Raw genomic sequence first — 23,470 nt, 5'->3', positions numbered from 1 at the left:
AGCACTGTGTGAAAATGAGTTCATTCACTCTCTCTCGCTCTCGCTCTCGCTCTCCAATTCTCCATGGTTCAGTGAATGCAGTAAGTTGACAGTGAGGCAGCAGTCCGCAGAACAGACTGCAACGTTACAGTAAACTTACTGAACCCTCTTCACTGCATCCAAATATGCTGACCCTGTTAAACAACAAGGAAAGTGCTGACCTTCACTGAGTCACTTAAGACATTACTTAGTAATGCTTATATTTTGTCTTAAAAATACTCAAGGGAGAAACCATTAAACACATTGTGATTCAAACTCAAATTTGATAAACATTTAACATCTCATTTTGCTGCTGTCTGGATCAAAGCAAACCACAAAAAGCATACAATCATTGAATGAGCAGCTCCTGCCTCCGAAAGAGAATGCGAAACTCCAAACCGGTAAGCAATAACTCAATTTGGAGCATTTGAGCCATGTTTTACCCGTATTCTGCTGCCAATAAATAGAATTACTCTTAGCGAACCACACCGTATTCTCACACCATCTCCTGAGATGAGTTTGCTTTCAGGAGTCAGTTTGAGTGTTCACATTCAAGGCAAAATGTTTTCGTACCTCTTGGAGACCCCTAAGTGTAAACACAGCCTACAGTACTTCGAGCATATGTAGCAGATCAGTGTTTTGTAACTTTTTTTGAGCATGTACTCCCACAGACTCGTCAAAAAGGCTCAAGCTACTCATCAAAATGCTTCTAATATACTAGATATCATTTAGTAATAATCATTAATAATGACCTTTTATTAAATAAAAACGTAATGTAACCCTTGAGGGAACGGCGATGTTACGTCAGATTGAACTGACTGATAGGGAACAATCAATACAGTGGGTAAAAAAAAAAAACTGTGCTTCAGCTCCACTTGAGCTTGTTTGTCTATCACAAGATTTGACAGTTCTGGGGCAAATCATGGAAAAAAATTCCCAGAAAAAAAGACCTTTTCACTGCAGACGTATTTATAAATTAACATCAGATGGGATGTTTGACAAAAAGTGAAACCATTCGGGGGGGTTATATGACAGGAATGAATTATCATCAAGAAATATCTGCTGTGAGCAAACCCAACACATTCACAATCGTTTGGGGCCAGAATTTTATTTTTGAAAGACAATATTTGTAAGGATGCATTAAAAGTGAAAGTAAAGTTTTTTATATTGTTACATTGACCGCTAGATGCCGTTCAAATTTACACAGTGCACCTTTAATAATAATAAACCTTTTTGGGCAGCAAATCAGCATATTAGAATTATGTCTGAAGGATCGTGTGACACTGAAGACTGGAGTAATGGCTTTTGAAAATTCAGATTTGCTATCACAGGAATACATTACACTTTAAAATATATTAACAGAAAACTATAATAATATTTCACAATATTACTGTTTATATCGTACCTCGATCAAATAAATGCAGTGTACTGTAAATGTGCCATATTCTTTTTTTCAAAAGGAACTGAATGCATTAAGGCATTAAATACAGAACAAAATCTTGTGATTAACAACTTAATATTCCGACAGCCCTAATTTCACCCTATTATAGTTATGATATCTGTTGAACAAAACCAAAACCTTTCCAAGTACTCCTGGTTGGGAGTCATTGTAGTAGACTACAGACAAAACAGAACACCACTAATTCACTTCGAAGCATGCAGTGCATTATTTTCTTTAATTAAATCACAGCCTTTTAATGGTTTATTGTGCAAGGGAATATCGATTTTGATTGGATCAATTGTGCAACTCTAACCACTACTCAAATAAACCCTGAAATAAACGATGAAGTAACTGCATTACTGACAGACTTCAGCTGAACATTCTTCATGACGAGGCATCAATTCATGAGCTACGTACAGATTGAAATCAGTGATCCATGAAGCTATAAGGGCAGCACCGAATGCGCTCTGCATCTGTAAAATTAAAATTAATCACTGCATAGTTTATCTGAGATCCTTTTGTTTGCTATAACCACCAGTAGCTATGGCAACCGGGGAACAGGCCAGGCGGGTATAGAATGCAACGCAGTGGGTGAGGTCAGAGGTCATGTGATATGATGTGCCACAGAGTATAAGAGGGCCGGATGGTTAGACAGAGGAAAAAGAGGGATGCTTTGAAAGAGAAAAATGGCAAGACGGAGAAAGAGAAATGATGGAATGGGGGGAGTCTGGAGTTTTTCCAGCCACTGCTCTCTCCCTCTCTGCCCTGGAATAAATCCAAAAACTTGCAGTCATTCTATGAATGCAGTATCACTACTGACATTCATGCTTGTAACAAACAGCATCTGATTTCGGAGAGATAACATGACACATAAACATCATTTAAAAAATGTCACGTCAACTTTGCCAAGGGATTTGAATACATTTGAATATTCAACATGGCAGCAAAGGCAACCTAATACCCCTGTGGTGTGTCAAACATCTATATGCACAACCCTATGGTATCGCATAACATCCACAGGTGTTGAATAATTTCTAGTGAGCTGTGACACAGAAAAGACACAAAGACAAGCACGTGCTCATGGTATCGCTGTGATGCATCTGTGTGTTCCAGGCAAAATTATCATCATATTTCAGAGTATAAACAGAGCACTGAGTGGATGATACACCCACACTTCATGCTTTGGTCTGTCATGCGAGCGGGTGTGAAGGAAATACATGCATCGTACACAAAATCAAATGACAAGTCGATTTTTAACAGGTATTTAGGACCCTGTGAATGTCCTATCGTTGACGTGATGGTCAAACGGGTTGTAAGAGGAAAAGGTGGTTGATTAATGAAGAGAGAAGATCAGAACTAGTAGTGAGGCGTCAATCCCAGACGAAGATGAATGTAAATAATTCACTCACACAGATGCTTCGGATGAGATCGCACTGCTTACAAGGGTCAACATCAAAGACGAGAGTCAAAACACCCCTGGGGTCATAATAGTCTCATATTTTCTGACCAATATACACTACATGATAACATTGTGATTTAATTATTGGTTTTGACCATTTCAGAAAATCCCTAAAGTTAAAGTGGAAAGGCTTCCCAAAAATTGGATGGGAGGTTTATTTAGGTTTTTTTTATTAATTTTTTTATACTTATTTTACTGCATTTATTCAAAAATACAGTAAAAATAGTAATAGTGATATATTATTAACATTTAAAATAATGTTCCCATTTTAATATATTTTCAAATGTAATTTGAAAGCAAAGATTAATTTTTAGCAACCTTTTAATTTTTTTCAGGATTCTTTGATGAACAGAAAGTTCAAAAGAACAGTATTTACATTTTAATGCATCTCAGCTGAATAAAAGTATTAATTTCTTTAAAAAAAAAATTTGAAATGGTATTGTATGAGTTTAACCTGTTGACATTTGTGACCCTGGACTACAAAACCGGTCATAAGTCGCACAAGTATATTTGTGCCAACAATACATTGTATGGGTTAAAATTATCGATTTTTCTTTTATGCCAAACATCATTAGGATATTAAGTAGAGATCATTTTCCATGAAGATATTTTGTAAATGTCCTACTGTAAATAAATTTAAAAAATATTATTAGTAGTAATATGTATTGCTAAGGACTTCATTTGGACAACTTTAAAGTCGATTTTCTCAATATTTCGATTTTTTTGTTTTTTTGCACCCTCATATTCCAGATTTTCAAATAGTTGTATCTCGGCCAAATATTGTCTTATCATAACAAACCATACATCAATGGAAAGCTTATTTATTCAGCAGGTGATGTATAAATCTTGTCAATCAAATCAATTTAAGATTGAACATTGGTCTGGGAAGTATGCTATGTATTTTCTACTGCACAAGAGGCGTGATAAACGTGCATAATTCAAATGACTCTGCACGCAATTGGATAGTCCTTCAACAAATTGGACCACAAGAGGTGTGATCAACGAGCATAACTCAAATGACTCTGTACTCAATTGGATAGTCCTTCAACCAATCAGACCACAAGAGGCGTGATCAACGGACATTGATCCATCGCTTCTCTATCCGTCATCGTGTTAAACCCACCAATAGCGCGCCAGGTGGATAAGCCAGTCTGTGATTGTTTCCCGCAAAAGTGTGACAGAAGCAGGATAAATGAATGTTTCCAGCCTGAGCTGCAGGGCAAAATCAAATCGGCGGCAAATTACCCTTGACTGGTTTTGTGGTCCAGGGTCACATTTAGCCACAGAATACTTTTAGTACTGTATTTCTTTCGCTTGACAATCTAGATTTGTCATATTTATGGCATGAAAACATACAATTCTGCAATACACTGAGGCAAAAGCAGGAGTCATGACAGAAGTTTAATGATACATGCCACAGTGCATTGATCCATTAGATCAGTTTATATTACTACCAAACAAGTGGCTTTTACAGTGTAAAAGCAGAGGTCATAATTCACTGTGAAATAACAAGGAAACCTGGACCTGGCTGAATTTATAGAGGGTATACATAAAATGATTGTAAGAGGATCTTTAAACCCGGCAGTTACACTCAACAGAAATGGAACAAATTACGGGAAACTGAAAACAATTTGCCCTAAAGTAAAAGGAAACTGAAATGACAAACAACAGACAAATCTCGGCTGGAGGGTCAAGAGACAATTTCTCTCATCTTTCTCTGCATCCCCTCTTTTTGTCTCTGTTAACATCTCTATCCTTCTCTCTCTGTTTTCTTAAAATCAGTGTCGAATGCAATAAAATCAGTGTTAGACAATCGGTTTGGATTTTGTTCAGATGGTCCATGTGAATCTAGGGGTTCAATTCATTTATAGGCACAATATTTAAGATTTTTGAATTAAAATATCCCAAAACCACTAGAACAGTGTTATATATTTTGTTGACTTGTGCACTTACATTATCCCAAATGTTTCCAAGAATGTTTAAATCCAGAGAAATAAGAAATTTAAACCGGGACATGGGCGTGTCCGTGCATCGCCTATCAATAATACCCACGTTACCCTCGATTTCCGAAACCCCAAAGACGCTTTAATATATTATGCGTTTTATTAGACAACTGTTTGGATACATTCATCAACAGAAAACGAATCATTGTTATATAGCTCAACACAATTTGTCTTATTGTTTAAAATTCGTTTTCTTGATTTACTGTGAGTACCATGTTTTACCATGCCAAATATCGATCTAGCTTACTGCAGTGTGCAACAAGTGTCTCATAGTAGACGCAGAGCGAATGCACAAAGTAGCATTATAACTTTCAACACACTCAAATAATGTATGATAACGTACGCATAAGAAAATTATGTAATAATTTACTCATCCTCACATCATTCTAAAACTATACAACTTTCTTTCAGCTGTGAGACATCATTTTTGATAAAACGTCTGTTTTTGTTTTGTTTTATGTCTACAATATAAGTCAATAGTAACCATAAATGTTTTGTTACCTAAAGATCTTCTTTTGTGCTATGCAGAAGAAAGAAAGTCATTCAGGTTTGAAATGGCATGAGGAAGAGTAAGTGCTGAAATATCCCTTTAAGTTCTGAAGGTAACAAAATATTTAATCAGCCTAAATGCTGCTCAGTTATGTAAAATTGGGTGTTTACTTTATGTTGTTATGTAGAATGTATAAATTGTAATTTAAATATAAATTATATTATTATGCATTAATTATATAGCTTAGTCTCAATCAGCACCATAGTTCAGTAGATGTGTTGGAACCATTTCATGACAAAGGGAACGAGGGGGCAGAATCAGACATAAATTCATAAATTATGAAAAAATAGATCATGAATTATGTGCAATCTGTAGCAAACTAGTTTCAAAGCAGCTGCAGTGAAGATATTAAAAGACTTGATTCACATTTCCTGAAGCAAATACCATTGCACGCAAGGCTGCAGAAGGACCATGTTAGGTAAGCTTAGGATTTGAGACTTTAGATCAGTGAAAAATGGCATGTTGCATCAGTCACTTTGCTGTTGTCAGATGAATCAACATCTATACACAGGGAAGGCAAGACAATCACAATTCACTATGAGAATGCTGAACATTCTATCAATGCATATCAGTGGGAAAATATCTTATTAAATGCATAATAAAGCACACTTAAGCTGAAATTATCTTTGAAATAAACTAAGAATGGAGTCTGTAAGTTAAAGGATTAGCTCACTTTAAAATGAAAATTACCCCATGATTTACTCGCCCTCAAGGTTTATATGACTTTCTTCTTTCTAATCAACACAATTCGAGTTATATTAATAAATACCCTGATGTCTACAAGCTTTATAATGGCAGTGAACAAGGCTCACGAGTTTGAAGCTCAAAAAAGTGCATCCATCCATCATAAACATACTCCACACGGCTCTGAGGGGGTTAATAAAGGCCTTCTGAAGCGAATCGATGGGCTTTTGTAAGATAAATTTCCATATTTAAAACTTTATAAAGTAAAATATCTAGCTTCCACCACACCGGCTTCCGTATTCAACTTACAATTAAATAAATATATACCTAGGATGTCTTGAGGGTGAGTAAATCATGGGGCAATTTTCATTTTAAAGTGAACTAATCCTTTAAGCTGTTCGATCATAATTAATTTGCAGAAGTTTAATTCTTTGGATTATGGGTTTATTTCCAAAATATTTCATGAATAATAATGCACTCCCACCTTGCAAGCACCGAAACAAATTCTGAAAGCCACTAAATAAAAGGCAAAATAAAGAAAGAGTGTTTAAAGCAAACCTGCTTTTATGCATTTAGGAAGAGGTTTTGACTCACCTGTTTCCAACTGTCAAATACTAAAATTGTGCTGTCCTCATCATCCACAGTCACTCGCCGCTGGTATCCCTCATCTATAACAAATTAAATCAATTGTGTACAATTAGCATCTACATTTATTCTTGCGGTTGAGCAGAAACTGGCAATTTCACAGGATCAAACGTATAATAATATACGTGTAGGAAGAAGACAAAAGAAGTTTTGAAATGCAAGTTCAGAATTGGACTCGAGACATTGTGTAATGATAATTTAGCCGGTGCAGAATCGATACACAAGAACACTCAACTCAGGATTAAAAAAAAACCTGTCTGTGTGTCTGATTGGCTCTTTATCCTCTAGTAAACGACATGTTCTGTTTGTGCATAAAGGGTCTGTGCAGAGGCAGTACTCTGCAGGTTCTTTCCCACCTCATTAAGACACAAGATGATGAAAGACCTGAAATAAGATGGATGCCTTCACGGCACCCACTCTGCTTTTTCCAATCAAATCCTGAGAGCCTTACACTAGTGATCTTGAGTGTCTGTGAGGTGATAAGTGTGTTTCATCCAAAGAAAATCTAAAAATAGTACAGTCCTTGGCATCCTGACGCTTGATGCTGAGCATAAGAAAGCTGTATGAATATAATCTTTACCGGTTGCTTGGGTTTCAGAGTCTATAGAGAGTGATCTGTCTGACAGTCCAGCAAGGCAAAGTGCCAGAGAGGATTTTCCCACTCCGTTTTGGCCGAGTAGTACTATCCGAAGGGGTCCGTGGTACTTCTGCTGTGGCGGTTTTGGGGTAGGCAAATCTTGGACAGTGCTGACGCTGATTTGTGGAGTTGCAGGCTCATCATGCCCAGGCGTCCAATCGTAATCCTCGGAAACAGCCTCCTCTCGCCTCAGCTGATGCTTGATTGGCAGGGGGGTGCTGCCCCTGCGGAGCGGGGGTGCAGCCGATAGAGTTAAGCTATAACCCTGTGAAATCCAAAGACAAGACATAAATCATCAGATAGGATCAGAGACAAGGACCGTCCTCCAATAAAACTGAACACCAAGAACGATGCTATCTATAATGAATAATGCATAAAAACAATCCACGTGCAAGGGGGAGGATTGTGAGTGTGATCCTCTGGGACTTTAGGGTTGTGCACATTATAGGAAAGTGGGTCAAAACAATGAGCAGCGTGTCCATTCACATTTAAGCATCACCTGCTTAGAAAGAGCGGCATAGCCGCCCTAACAGACAAAAAAAAAAAGATGAGGTACACAATGAGTTTTCACAGTTTCAGTGATGTTGAGGGCTTTGTCCATCTATCTCTATCAAGCAAAATCTCCAAGAGAGCTCTTAAACTGTTTTCTGTTTGCTCGCATCAGCAACTGGCATCAATATTAATATGGCAATTAATCTAGCCGCAGCACTGCAGGTGTGCCGGGGACCTTGTACGCCTGATCCGGTGTCAGACATGCAAGACACACGTAGACAGCCAATTATAACTAATTGAAAGGAGGTAATTAATTAATCATAGACTTTATTGTGAGTCAGACAGTGAAACAAAAAGATGTAGTATGATGCTTGGGGTGAGGTAGCCCAAGGCCAGCTCTTAAGTAACAGTTACTATGAATAACACCATTTGAATCATTAATATTGAAGTAGAATGCAAATCACTGTGATTATGAACAATTAATCGACTATACAATGAAGACTTACTATTATTATTAAGTTACAGTGATTATCATAATAACCATAGCTATTTTCTTAGATATTATGACTGTCTCAGTAAAGGAATGCTTTTAAAACACAAGCACTCCCACATAAACAAAGTCAACATAAAGGCTGCAGAAGAAGAGAGGGTGTGTACACACCGGCGCACATCCCAAACCTGTGGTGAAGGACCCTACAACCCCCACACACATACATATCCACACCACACACACAAACACGCAAGGGAAAGCGCCTTACCTGGTCCGACATCGTTCTTCAGTTCATCCGCTCTCAGTGAGACACTCAGCCGTCCATGTCATGTCACTGAGCGTCAAGAACTGCACAGGCGTCGGTGGGGATTGTTACATTACACTCGACTCATATGCCATCACATGGCTGTAGTCTGAAAAAAAGAAACGCTCCCAGTGTGACTCCAACCGCGCAAAAATGCTCCCTTTTCTCACGGTGACTTAATAGTAAACATGTAATCGCTTCTCTGCGAACGGCTACGCTGCGTGCCTCCCGTATTACTGTACACCTGTCTCTCTAATAGTGGCTTTTCATATGAGAGCGTGTAGCCCCGCCCCCGCACCGTAGACACGCCTCTTCATCCCAGACGTTACCTGAATGCTCCCAGTCTCTCTGGATCTCTCTTTGATTCTCAGATTCGGGTAAATCTATTGGCATGGTGAAGTATAAAAATGTTTATATTCTATTTATCGCTTATTCTGCTCTGCAAGAACTCCTGGTTTGTCATTTTGTGATTGTTTATAGCAGATTGCATTTTTAAACTTGGCTTTTTGTAAATATGGCATATGTCATGAGTTGCAGATGCTACTGTACACTCTCTTTTGTGGGTGACAGCAGCTCCAGGTTATCTACAAACAATACTGGCACTTTATTGAAGTAAAATCAAGTGCTGCATGCTGTTCTATTTCTTCCCTCTTTTCTACATATTGAGGACAAGTGTTCATAAGATTTGACCTTGTTAAGCATGCCTACTTTGCCTACATGCCTACTTTGTTTGAATCGACTTTCAAAGACACATAAACTGTATCCTTTGAGATATTTCTCTCTACTATCCCTGAAGTTTTCAAGCGCTGTATGAATTATTGAGTGGTCATTAAGTTTTATTGCAGCCACATCAAGCATCATTATGTCACAGGTGGAGAGAAAACGTTTCCATACAGGCTTTTTAATAATTCCTGCGAAGACCAATTGATGTCTGTCTCTTTGATCTTAGTTTAATTTAACTATTATTAGAGCCATTTTTATTTTTATTAGAACTATTATTATTTAACTACTATTAAAGAAGCAACATAGATTGAAAGTGGCCTGAATCATCTGGGGGGGTCTCCCGCTCAAGTGACACTATATCAGTTCAAAATCGACTTTTTTTTTTTTGTTCATAGCCCTTTGCTTCTCCTTTTTCTCTGCATTCCTGATTGAACATTGTGTTTTCAATTTCCACCATCCTTACCAGAAATATACTCTGCCTACAAATCTAACTAAATTTGTCTCGCATGTTCAGACCAAGACCAAGTTTTGATTTACATAATGTGTAACGGTCAGAGTTACACATGTGTTAGTGGCCCAAAGTCATGTGTCTGGTGGTCTCTTTAGATTCCTTGAACCCGAGTGATTCCAATTTTCTGCCATACTCCTTGTCCGCCATTTAAAAAAAAAAAAAATGTATGTATAGCTGGTTTTAAAGTGGCTTTGGACTTACCAACACATTGGTGTACTGAAAGGAAGCTTGGTAGGGATCATTGCCATTATGCCCAGAGTCCAAACGGTACCTGAGCAGTTTGGGGATAGCACCACCTTGTGCTCAAATACATTTTAATATGATGTAATGTACAATAATTCAATTACTTCTAAATAATTCAATTACTTCTAAATTCATTGCTCATGGTCTCTTCTTATTCCTTGGGTCATAAGAAGCCAATGATATCCTGTTTTAGAATGTCAACCTGTTAACTTGTATGACATTTTATTTCACCAAATTTAGTCAAATCTTCACTAAAGTTGGCTATAGATGATCTTCGGACAAAGTTGCACGATTTTGAAATAAAGGTGTAATTTTAGGGGACATTTTTCAATGTAGAGAATCAATTAGTCAATGGAAACGTGGAAACGCAGGAAAAGTGGCAGGGACTTAACACATATGGACACAAAATGAATGTCAAATTGTTTAAGAGGAAAATTAAAACAATGTTTTGGGCTTTATATATTAGGGAAGTCAATGTTAACGCGATTAATTCAAAATCCTTAACACGTTAAAATAATTTAATGTAAATATCGCAAATAAATTCAAATAAATGACTGAAGCAGAGATAGCTGCAGGTCAGAGTAACTGGCCGATAAAAAGAGGTGTGCCAAAAGATGAATTGCTACAACAGAAGCTAACCCCTAACCCTACCCCACACCCGACAGACAGCTTTTGCAACCAATAATAAAGACCTTTCTCCACGCCCTTACCTTTCGGCACACCCCAACCTTTGTCACGCACATTAAAGGGTTAGTTCACCCAAAAATGAAAATTCTGTCATTAATTACTCACCCTCATGTCGTTGGACAACCGTAAGACCTCCGTTCATATTCGGAACACAAATGAAGATATTTTAGTTGAAAGCTGATGGCTGAGAAAGGCTTCACACAGGCCTCCATTGGCATTCAGTACATTGACACTTCCAAGATCCATGAAAGGCACTTAAAACGTCGTTACAAAGTCTATCTCACCACAGTGGCTCTACAATAATCATACAATGCGACGACAATAGTTTTTGTGCGCAAAAAAAAATCAAAATAACACCTTTATCCAACTTGTTCTCGACTTCCGTGTGCGCCTCCACGACGCATGCGCGAGAATATGACGCAGATCCGGCGTTCGGACATATGACCCAGAAGCGATTTGTTTACGAGCAGAGGAAGACGCGCGTGTCTAAGCTGTTGGATTCTACATTGATCGCGCTTTAGGTCTCGGCGTAGTGCTCAAAATGGAGCTTAAGTGTGTATTTCATCGATTCCCGAACACCGGCGCTACGTCATATTCTCGCGCATGCGTCGTGGAGGCGCACACGGAAGACAAGAACAAGTTGGATAAAGGTGTTATTTTGATTTTTTTTTGCGCACAAAAACTATTGTCGTCGCATTGTATGATTATTGTAGAGCCACTGTGGTGAGATAGACTTTGTAACGACGTTTTAAGTGCCTTTCATGGATCTTGGAAGTGTCAATGTACTAAATGCCAATGGAGGCCTGTGTGAAGCCTTTCTCAGCCATCAGCTTTCAACTAAAATATCTTCATTTGTGTTCCGAATATGAACGGAGGTCTTACGGGTGTCCAACGACATGAGGGTGAGTAATTAATGACAGAATTTTCATTTTTGGGTGAACTAACCCTTTAAGGGGCGGTCACACTGCACTTTTCATTCCATTGACTTTCATTCATAGAGAGACAGAGCGCATTTAGGCCACCAACGCTCTCCATTGACTTTGCATTGCGTGAGGCTGCCTCCTTGTCATTTCGGACTTGTAACAAAAAACAGAACAATGACTAAAAGCTGCTATGTGACAGGGTGTACAGCAAACAAGCAAAAAAAACAGAAATACGTTTTTATAAGCTGTCGACCCAAAAAAACGAGCGTTTAAGGAGATAAGGCAATAAGACGTGAGGCATCAGCAGGAATAATGGGTCAATTTTGGGATCCTGACACTCAGTATGCCTATGTGTGCAGTAAACATTTTGTCACTGTTAAGTTAAATATCCAAACGTCAGTTTTATATATTATATTTCCTGTCGCTGTTTACATTCCCCTCTAGTGGGTGTAGTTCTCAGTGTAATATAACATGTCGCGCTCTGTCTCCATTGCCTGTATCCACTTTTGTGTCCTTAAACGTTCGTTTTTTGGGTCAACAGCTTATAAAAACTTTTGGGTTTTTGGTTCTGGGTTTTGTTTAGCTTGTTTGCTGTGCACTTCGTCACATATCAGCTTTTAGATATTGTTTTGTTTGTTGTTATAAGTCAGAAATGACATGGAGGCCACTTCACGCAATACAAAGTCAATGGAGAGTGGTGGATTGTCTCCATAGGGAGGGCGTGGTTTTCAGATCATGACACGTGTTGCTCTGTCTCTATATGCATGCGAATGTGCCAGACCGGAAACGCAAGCTCCTGCGAAAGCTTTCGCATTTCAGTGCATTCCAAAGACCAAGTTTGTGAACGAATTCGCATCACGTGAGGACGTGTGACCAGTAGAAGATTGATACGTCAAGGCATGACCTCTTAGCTGAATTAAAATCACGATATTTTTGCAGTTAAGTCAAGTAGATTGTATATTTGAACATTTTTTGTTATATGTTGAATTCATGTTTATAAAAAAGACGTCATACCACAACTGTTGCAGCGCCTCAAAGACATTTTCAAAGTCTAGTGTGACCGTGGCTTTACTCCAACCTGCAAATACCCACACTTGGAGAAGCATGTGAAATTGCATCATTAACGTAATTTACGTCATGCAGTTAGATGATCTTAAGAAGTCGGAAGTTTATCACACTGAGCATCTGTTACCCTGGTAGGCGGAAATTTCTATTCTAACCCTTTAACCCAAGCTCTGTCATATTCTGTGATTGTTTAAGAGCATGAGCCCTCAAGCATCGTGCTGTGTGAAAGAACGGAACGTCAAAACATCCCACCGCTGTATGGACAGATTCTCCAAGAGTGGATATCTGCAGGTTGGATTAATGACCGTGGCGAAAGGTTTGGGCACACTGAGAGGTAGGGGCATGGAGAAAGGTCTTTATTATTGGTCGTAAAAGCTGTCTGTCAGGGTGTGGGGTAGGGTTGGGTTAGATTCTGTTGTAGCAATTCAACTTTCTGCACGCCAACCCAGACAGCAAAATAGTGTCGGCCCAGATCCGGTCCACATCCAAATAACAGATATGGCCAGGATCTGGTTGGCACTATTGCTGTCTGGATTACTCCGACCTGCAGCTATCCCTGTCTCAGGTGATACGCAAACTATGTGTTTTCGGCTGGATAAAGCAAACCAGCATCTCGCTAGTAAAGTTTTGATGGGTAAGGGTTGCAATCAAGAATTAAGACTATGTATGTTGTGGTGACGTACAGGACTCGTACAGCAAGCATGCCTGGTTTACTTTTAATACAGGATGATGACAAAATTATTGTGTTAAACAAGATAAATGGTGTATGCTTAATTTCACGATAAATGTGCGATCAATCGCACAAAAAAGTTTAATCTATTAATCTCTGCATGGTTGGTTGAGTATAATAATGGGTGTTTCTCAAACGGAAGGCTGCATCCTACGAAGGCTGCATATCTCGGCTGTCACGTCATCAAAAGTTGCTGAAGGCCATCTCAGTTTGAAGGCTCCTTGGAAGGCAGACTTCATTTTGCATCCTTCATTCGGCTGCTCTTAAATCACCCACAATCCTTTGCACACATTTAAATTCACAAAAATAAACTGATGGAAAGTTTTTAATGAAATTTAAGACAAAAATAAGGTTTTCAGACATGAAAACACAGATGCTATCTTTTATTTTGCTAACACTAAATCGACAATAATGTAAGCAACTGGGAGACTGCAGATGGTTGTCATTCACTGTAGCGCATTAATAGAAAGCCAGTTAATATAAACATTTGTAATACAAAGTATTTTTCCAAATACTACCTGCTGATATTATCAATAGTATTTTTGTGGCGTGACCGTGGTGGCGGGATCATGTGTGAAGTAGCCATGCACAACTTCCTAGTTCCATTCTAGTGTTTAATTGCTGAGGAGGACACTACAAGCCTCAGAAGGACTGGACTAGGAAGGACGCAGTCTTGGTAGGATGCAACCTGTTTGAGAAACACCCAATGTCTCCAGCTGCCTGATGAAAACTGTTCTCCTTCGACAAATATTGTCTAGTACACACCAGTTTTGGCTCAGATGATCTTCAGACCACACTGGACATCACATTTATTTATTTATTTTATTCAGATTGTGACTGAAGAATCAACCATTAATAAACCCATCTCGGTTGACCAAGAGTAAAGTTTATGATTGTAGTCATCCATGTCACCCATTTATTTTGTGCTTTTCTTCATCATACACATCAGCAATTGCTTTGTAAATAGGCTACATGCAGTATTATATGTCAGTAAAGATTATTCAATACAGTATGCATCCTGAAAAAAACATGATGCAAATAAGCTTACTGTTACCATTCTTGGAAAGCAGTGGATTATATTTCAGATATGTGTGACAGACTTGTCACATTGCCAGCTCAGTGCAGCTCCACAACAGTCTACCTAACAAGACCGCTTCAGACCGTGGTGGTGGACTGCAGCTTCACATGATGACAAAGAGGGTCGAGAGGGACAAGTGGAGCACACTGGGCTCGGAGATGAGCTTGTTAATCTGCAGTGTTAATTGCATCTCATCAGACCTCGTCGGCTCTGTGTGAGACTGAAAGGAGTTTGATGTGAGCGTTGACAACTCTAATTATTCAGTAAACCCCCCAAAATATGACTGTATAATTACAGTAGATAACGAGTGAGTTTAAGTGGGTACGTCTTGCGAGCGTGGTGAATGGTTGATGTTGTCAGTGTAATTGTGAGAAAGCTCACCCCCATTCTCAGCGTTGTTCTCGTCAGCCATGTCTGCACTTTAACCACGACCCCTTTGAACGGTTATTAGCTCATTGAGGTCTGAAGGGACACTGCATCAGATTAGCGAAAAAGATTTCATTGGTCACTTGCATGGCTGGTGTTTTGCTGGTTTACGTAAGAGGGATTACAACAAAACAAACCAATTTTCCAGTCAGCTTTAAAACCTAGGTAAACAAACTCGTTCAATGGTTTCGTTATTGTCAAATAACAGGCATCATCAGAAAGCCGACCTCTTGATCTTTTTTTTTTTACAGAATCCTCCCTCCACTCATCCCAGAAATGATTTCGAACCTTGTTGTTATTTGATGAAACGACCAGCCTTGGATGCAGATTAAATGTCCCTGTGAAGTCAAGATCACAATGTCCTAATGCACACTCGCAATAAGAAAATTACTAGCTTACCATGAATGCCACTCTGTAATGCATTTCAGAAGGTAAAACAGATTTGTTGTTCTGGAGAGAGGAATGATTGACAGAGAGGAGCCAGAACAAACATTTTGTCACATTTATGGACTTGGAAAATGAGTATGCCAAGATAAAAACAGATGCCTGTACAAAACAACCATGGCATTTCCATATTTTTTGGACTTGAGATCATGGTAATACCATGGTTTTAGAACCCCCCAAAAGTAGTGATGGTATCAGATGGAAATACTATGGTACTTTAAAATATATTATGGTACTGAAATACATGGTATGGTAAGAATACTATGGTACTACCATGGTACGTATTCAAAATACCCAAGTTTTTTGTAATTTTCATGACACTATCTCAATACCATGTTTTTTTGGTTATGTACCATTCTAATACCAGTGATATTTTAGTATTATTATATAATATTATAGTATTTATTAAAAAAAGCTTTTATTTTATATGTTCAGTTTACATTTTAGTTTAAGTTTTTAGTAATGTTGTGATGTGCTTTTTACATTATTATTGATTTTTAATATTTCTATTTAGCTTCTATTTTTTAGTTCAAGTCATTTTATCACTTCAAGTAAAACTAATAACATTTCTTAACGGTTTTATTTTATTGCTTAATTCATAGTTTTGGTTCATGGTAACAACATTGTCTAATACTATGATTTTTGAACCAAGTCAATACTCAAAATCGTGTTTTTTCAGACATGTACCATGCTAATACAACGGTTTTCAACTCTGTAAGCTATATCTTTCTCTTTTCTATCCTTCCTCTCAGTTCAGATCAGGCAAAAGAGATGAACCGATTTGGAGGGTGGAGCATAGGGAATGGAAAACCGAGAAGAACAATTGCAGGATCAATTTAGATCCACATTTTATTACATTGGCTACAATATTAGCAGAGAATGAAAAAATCGTGTGAAGTAGGATGACTCATCCTCAGGTGACACAGTTCTCTGAGCCGTGCCTCTGCCATTAATGGGAAATATTTATATACTTTTCCCATTTCCTAAATCACAGTACACTGCATTTCACATGAAGCTGACAGTGACTGTCAAAAAGCTCATTACAGCACATATTGATGATTCATAACACCAATGATCAGCGAGCGAGACTCAAGCGCGCTACATTTAGCCTTTATAGACGATCTATCTGATATACAGTACCAGCCCAAACAAATCTAATCTATTCCTCATCGCACTGGCGATCAGAAACAAGCAAATTAAAAATGAACACATATGTCATCGAGAACATGCTAATGTGTGAGAGCGTGACAGAGTTGGTGATAAAAATCTGCCGTGATACGTTCTTAGTGTGAGCGAGAGATTTTTGAGAGAGGGAAAGAGAGCAGCTGGCATGCTGGAACATTGTAAAATGTGATGCTGAGCCATAAATGCAGAGGTCCATGGTCTTATGTTTCTGTTCCTCTCTGTAGTGTTACTAAGCAACTCACAATCTCCGCGAGCATGAGAGGGATGAGGATGCTCTGGCAGAAAACACCTGTCATTGTGTGTGTGGCGTGTGTGTACTTTGTGCCTACGTGGGGGTGCTTTGCTGTGCTCCAGGTATGTGCTCTACCTTACCATGGTCATGTTTTCTCATTGTGCCTGCGTCGCTGGTAGTAGCTGCTGAGGAACGTGTTGAGACCCAGGCTGTGAGTGGGGTTGTGTGGGAGCATGTTTTGGCACTATGTGCTGTAGGAAGGTAGCAGCTCTCCAGTGTTGGTGCATGATGGGTAGCAGCCCTCTCAGTTGCCTCAAGGCTGGCTTAGATAGCAGGAAGTAAAGTGGCGGGTTCCAGCAAGGTGCCAGACAAATCAGAAGAATGGCAGACAGTGAGGTCACCTCCCACAGCAGAGACACCTCCGTACTTGTCGACGGGGTGGTGGAGCTGGGGGCTGGGCTTGCGGGCCAGCTGACGGGCGAGCTGACCGAATTAAGGGAGGGTGATAAAACATTGACAAACTCCAGCACGTAATAAGGCAGCCAGCTGATGGCGAACACCAGCGTGGAGCCGATGAGAAGGGCGGTGGCTTTTTTATTGCGGTGGTCTGCGGCTAGAGTGCCCCGGCAGCGGTACAGGTGTGTGATGATGAGCCCGCAGTGCAGGGCGATGCAGAGTAGAGGAGCCACATAATACACCAGAAATGCAGGAACGAGGAAGCCCAGCCAGTGACCTCGACCCACCGACCACGTGCAGCCGCTGTCAAACTGGATGTACGTGACTTTAGGTAGGGCCATGGCGATGGAAACCAGCCAGATAACAGCCACAGTGCCAGCTCTGTGGGCAGAAATAGAAGATGAAATACAGTTTATGGCTCTTTGTCCACTTTATTTTTCCATGTAAGAGTGGGCACGGCCATTTGTAAATTGAATGTGTCTGGCTTCCTTTTTTTGACATGGCGCCATATAAACTTTCACTTAAGTAGGCGTTGTCTTTACTGTGATCCCCTTCAGAAAAAGTATTATGGCGATACCATGATACAGTGAGGCTATGAGAATTGAGGTAATCGGATTTTATCATGGTGTTGAAATACTTGAATCGGTGTGTAGGGCTATGTGAAGTATAGATTTTTCGAATAAATATGATTTTCATTTCGACGATCTCAATATTGATTCTTAAAATCACAAAAATCTTTTTACTGAAGCCCTCCACACACTACAAGATATTTGAGACGATTTTGGACAGATCTCTCCTTCTAACCCTTCCGAAAATCCTAGGTAAAGTTACGATTATTTTGATGGTTGTATAGATTATTTGATCTGATTTTCCTGTGGTGTGCTGAATCTGCTCGGAAAAACGTCGGAGCGACCCCAATCACGAATTGTAAATATTCAACATGTTGAATATCAGAAATACTGTTGTGTGGGGGGAACTCCAAGGACAAACGCCCGCACGCGAAACGAAACAATACCCAATCAGAAAGCAAGCTGACCGAAGACTATAACATGTAAAGTGTTCACACCATAGACGTTTGTTGTACAAAAAGATGGACGACGAGCATACACTCTCTTCCGTTGAAGTAAGTGAAGCCAAATATGGCGCTGACATCTTGGGTTTTGAGTCTGCCCAGCAGCAACTTGGAGCCCACGTCTGTGCAGTAGTGAGCGCGAAGTGGAGCCACGATATCAAGGTCCCGCCCACACTCCTGCCTAATCAACAACTTTTTGTGAAATAAACAGATATGGAAATGTAGAAATTAAAGTTAAAGCTCCAATCTCCTCCCGAAGTTCCTGGAAAATGTCCGTTGGTGCTTGTCTGGCTATCACCAGACCAAGCTCAATGTAAGATTGAACATTGGTCTGGGGAGTCTGCTATGTATTTTCTACTGCACAAGAGGCGTGATAAACGAGCATACATTAAATGACTCTGTATGCAATTGGATAGTCCTTCAACCAATCAGACCACAAGAGGCGTGATCAACGGGCAACAACCCTTCACTTCTCAATCCGTCATCGTGTTAAACCCACCAATAGCGTGCCAGGTGGATAAGCCAGTCTGTGATTGGTTCACGCAAAAGTAGAAGCAGTAGAATTGAATGTACAGGTTTCCAGACTGAGTTGCAGGACGAAATCAAATCGCCGGCAGATCAGGCTGGGTTTACCCAGTCTACATTGGTGCCTCAGTAGGCAGATTTCCATAACCCTTCAAATTGCGCAAATTGATATTGGGAATCGAAAATAGGCCCAATGGAAACGCGTCAATTTCGCAAAAACTCCCATATATTGCAAAAAAGTTTTCACGCTCACATGAGGTGGTTTTTCAGTAAATTCAAAAAAACCTTTTCTGCAAAACTGGACAGAAGACGAGACAGAGTTCTTTATGAGACTCATTAAAGACAAGAGAATTACAGGAATACTGGATTCTAAACGACAAATAAATGCCACAAATTATCATTAAGACCTTGAAGCAGATATGAGGGAGAAACACACACACCTCATACGCTCAAGTATAAGGTGCTTTCCTTGCCATTAATGCTTGGATAACATGCTTGGATTAAAAATAATGGCTAGTGCGGTGGATGGGATATACATAAATCTACCAACATATGTGGCATAATTTTGGAATTACTTATCGCGAGAGGAAAAAAATAAGTTTTAGTCGCATAACATCAATTAATGGAAACGCCGTCATTTCGCAATAGTTTTTTATTTATATTTAGAAAATATTGCAAAAGTTTTGCGCAAATCTATAATGGTGACTACTTCACTCAGAGAAGCTGTCAATCTCAGCTGTCAATCATAATGTCACACCCCCGTTTTTATAGCATCAAATAACCAACTAAAACCAATTTAAAGAATGAACACTTGAACCAACATCAGCATGATAAAAACTGCATAAAAGGACAAACTATCTTTGGAAAAAATGTATTTGAAGTTTAAGATGATTGTTTAGTTTGTCTATGTCCAATTACATTTCATGGAGAGGGCGAGGTTTATGACCTATACTGCATCCAATCACCTGAGGGCGATTGAGGCGCTTTGGCTTCCTTTTTCAGGACTCGTGTGGCACACTTGGTTCACACCATATCCATCTATAAAAATAAAAAATTTTCCCCCAGCAACTTTTGAGTAAAAAGCAGTCCATACGCTATAAGCGCCATTTATTCTTGCTAGTCTTCCGCCATGTTTGTTTACTTTAAAGTCACGTTTGTTGCCTGAGATTTTGTCAGATGGATTTGTGCTTTCCTGTTCACATCGCGGCCATAGAGGAACAAAACGCTTACATCTTTGATTTCTTATCGTCATGTTTGTAGTCTCACACATTTGGAAAATCTAGTGTGGCCCAGCCTTTAGTGTTAGCGTTTCCTGCACCGCATTTCAGCAAAAGCAGGAATTCGGCTTTCATGGCAAAACACGTCATATTTACCCGAGTTTGCAGTCCGAATTGAATGCGAGAAAACCACAAAGTCAGCGAAGCATGCAGTTCTGTCTCCGTTTTATTATTTACATGGTCGTTGAGGCTGGTATGTTACAGAGCCATTGAGAGAGACGGCTCAGGGCTGCGTTTCCCAAAAGCTTTGTAACAATAGACACCAGCGGTCTCTACGATCAACTTAGGCATACATTGCATCGTTTACAAAAGTCTCCATTTTGGTCCATTTACACTGAAACGCTACCCCAGAGTTTTCTAACTAAAACGGGGTCTGCAGTGTTTTCGAAAGTCTCTTTCGTAACTGTAGTAAAAGTTAATGCGTTTTAAAACGAAAAAGAACTAGTGTAAACCTGAGTGAATCAAAAACAAACAGTGCCAGTCACAAAGAAATGACTCTTATGAGCCAGTCCTTTAAACTAATCATTCAAAATGACTCAGAAGATAACACTTCAATCAGTGTGATCCTTCACTGAAGGAACGTAGATCATAGAAACCATTAGGACCAATGGTCTCAATGATCTACTTATGTTTACCATTCTTTTGGGAAATGCAGCCCAGAGCGGTTAGTGAATCAACATAAAGTTATTTCTTCTAGTGATGGAATATTTTAATAAAGCTCATGGCATTACTATACCATCACTGTAGCATGGTACGTCCTGTACGTTTTCATAAAGAAATATATAGGCCTATAATATATAACAGATTTATCCTTTTTTTGTATCACACAAAACCTTTTTTCCATTTTTACAACTATCTTTCTTGATCTCCTTCAGATACTCACACCTGTGCAGGGGTGGCGGGGGGCTGTGTCGAGGGAGTCACTATTCGATAACGCAGCACAGAGAGGGCAGCCAGGCTGAAGATGTCCACTCCAGCGGTCAGGGAAGTCATGAAGCTCAACAACACACAAACACCTCCTCCCAGCTGCCAGTTCTGAGAGCTGGCACTCAGTAGCACACAGGGCAAGGTAAGTAGAGCGCACAGATCAGCAAAACTCAGGTTTAACAGGAGGACAGAGCTGGGCTTCGAACGCCGCCGTGGGTTACGCATCAACACCAACCACATGAGCAGATGACCTCCGACCCCCACCAGAAGGGAGAGGATGCTAACCAGAGGCAGCACCAGGGAAAAGGAGATGGTGGTGTTGGTGGAGACCGTGTTGAAGAGCAGGTTCACAATGGCAGGCATGATGGATTGTGTAGAAATTGTGTCTCTAGGATAGAGAAGAAAAGAAGAGGCAGATGGAGATCGCAATAGCTTTTATGCATTCCCATACTTGATTAATAACCACACACTGACATAAACACAAATGAAAAAACAAAACAAGTAACAATAAATGCAAATCAGGCCAATTTTACTCACATATCACAGCTCTCAGTGAACAAAAGAACAAAACGTTGCAATACTTTTAGCAATTACCTTAAATTACACTTTACAACAGAAATCCATCCTACAGAATATAAAGAAATGGGAAGACAACCAGTCCAAGAAAATGCACAAAAAAGCAAAATGCACCCATTAAATATGTGATATACATCCTAGCACAGGCATTTGCAATTAAACTGACCAGTTACTCACTAAGGCTGTGGCAGGAACATATTACGAGCACAATTTAAAGACCATGATTCAACTCCCCAAACAGAACATCCATACGGCCATTAAACCTTGGTGAACTTAAGAGAGTTAGATGAACTTTAGAGAGTTTATATAGAAACCTTCTATGGATTAGTTCTGCATACAGAACAACAGAAATCCCTCTATCCTTAAACAGTGATGAGTGATAGATAGATAGATAGATAGATAGATAGATAGATAGATAGATAGATAGATAGATAGATAGATAGATAGATAGATAGATAGATAGATAGATAGATAGATAGATAGATAGATAGATAGATAGATAGATAGATAGATAGATAGATAGATAGATAGATAGATAGATAGATAGATGATAGATAGATAGATAGATAGATAGATAATAGATAGATAGATAGATAGATAGATAGATAGATAGATAGATAGATAGATAGATAGATAGATAGATAGATAGATAGATAGATAGATAGATAGATAGATAGATAGATAGATAGATAGATAGATAGATAGATAGATAGAGTTAAAACCAATTGTCCAAAGTCCTTGAAAATGTCGCAATCCAGTCAAAAACAAGCTACAGAGCAGGAGTGCCTATAAAAAGGGCTGACAAAAGTACAGGAGAAGAGAGGTGACACACACACACACAGCACTGAACAGGAGAAAATGAAAAAGTTACTTGATCAGGCATCAGTCGGGCAGTCTGTGGGCTCACTTCTGCTCATCTGCTCTGAGGCTCACAGCATCCCCTAATGCAGCCACCCCTTGACACACACAGTCCAACCCTCTACACACACACACACACACACACGCACGCACACGAGAGAACAAAAAAGGGGACACACCTGTATCCAAATCTGATTCACTTTATTCATCCTCACACACACACACACACACACACACACACACACACACACACACACACACACACACACACACACACACACACACACACACACACACACACACACACACACACACACACACACACACACACACACACACACACACACACACACACACACACACACACACACCTGGAATTCCAATCTGCCTCATTTGGATATAACAACATGCATGTGCTATTAAGGAGACTTTCAACTGAAAGAAACCAATTATGAGGTAGTGTTGAAAGGGCTGAGAGAGTGAAACAGGGAGCTAATTTACATCTATAAATACTTCATGATGCTCCACGGCCTCCTCCTAACGCCAAAAACACCACACACACAAACACAAAAACTGAAGAACACGCTCCTACACACTCTGACAGACTCATAATTATGAAGTGAAAGTGGGAAAATGTGTGATAAGTCGATAAAGTTTGGTGATTAGCTGGGAAAGTTTTAGGCACAAGATAGGCTACTCATGAATTGTTTACCTCGTTCTTGTCTGACTTTAAATCAGCTCATAAATGCTGATTATTGTAGGACTCTTCCAGTGTTTACTGGTTTCTTGGGATTTCAGCCATCTGCTTG

The 23,470-nt window shown here is 39.5% G+C and overlaps 2 protein-coding genes across 3 annotated transcripts in view; both read right to left on the bottom strand.

Moving 5' to 3' along the window:
- Positions 1-8,995, bottom strand: part of rem2 (RAS (RAD and GEM)-like GTP binding 2) — a 34,476-nt gene extending 25,481 nt beyond the window's left edge. The window contains exons 1-3 of one of the 2 annotated variants that reach the window (XM_079819033.1): positions 8,688-8,995; positions 7,381-7,702; positions 6,750-6,823 (exon numbers count right to left, since the gene is read on the bottom strand). In XM_079819033.1, the coding sequence (XP_079675159.1) occupies positions 6,750-6,823; positions 7,381-7,702; positions 8,688-8,699 (408 nt within the window). In that variant the 5' untranslated portion in view covers positions 8,700-8,995. The remainder of the gene's footprint in view (positions 1-6,749; positions 6,824-7,380; positions 7,703-8,687) is intronic. The other variant, XM_079819032.1, reaches the window with a different exon arrangement.
- Positions 8,996-17,125: 8,130 nt separating this feature from the next.
- On the bottom strand, positions 17,126-21,590 carry LOC307128553 (somatostatin receptor type 5; the record flags this gene model as incomplete). Its single annotated transcript, XM_079820465.1, has 2 exons — positions 17,126-17,807; positions 21,184-21,590. The coding sequence occupies 2 exons, from the start codon at positions 21,588-21,590 to the stop codon at positions 17,126-17,128; spliced, it is 1,089 nt and encodes a 362-aa protein (XP_079676591.1).
- Between the last annotated feature and the right edge of the window lie 1,880 nt (positions 21,591-23,470).

Source organism: Gobio gobio, assembly GCF_949357685.1.
Source record: "Gobio gobio genome assembly, chromosome: 6".
In the NCBI taxonomy this organism is placed as follows: domain Eukaryota; kingdom Metazoa; phylum Chordata; class Actinopteri; order Cypriniformes; family Gobionidae; genus Gobio; species Gobio gobio.
This window is presented reverse-complemented; position numbering and strand designations above follow the sequence as displayed.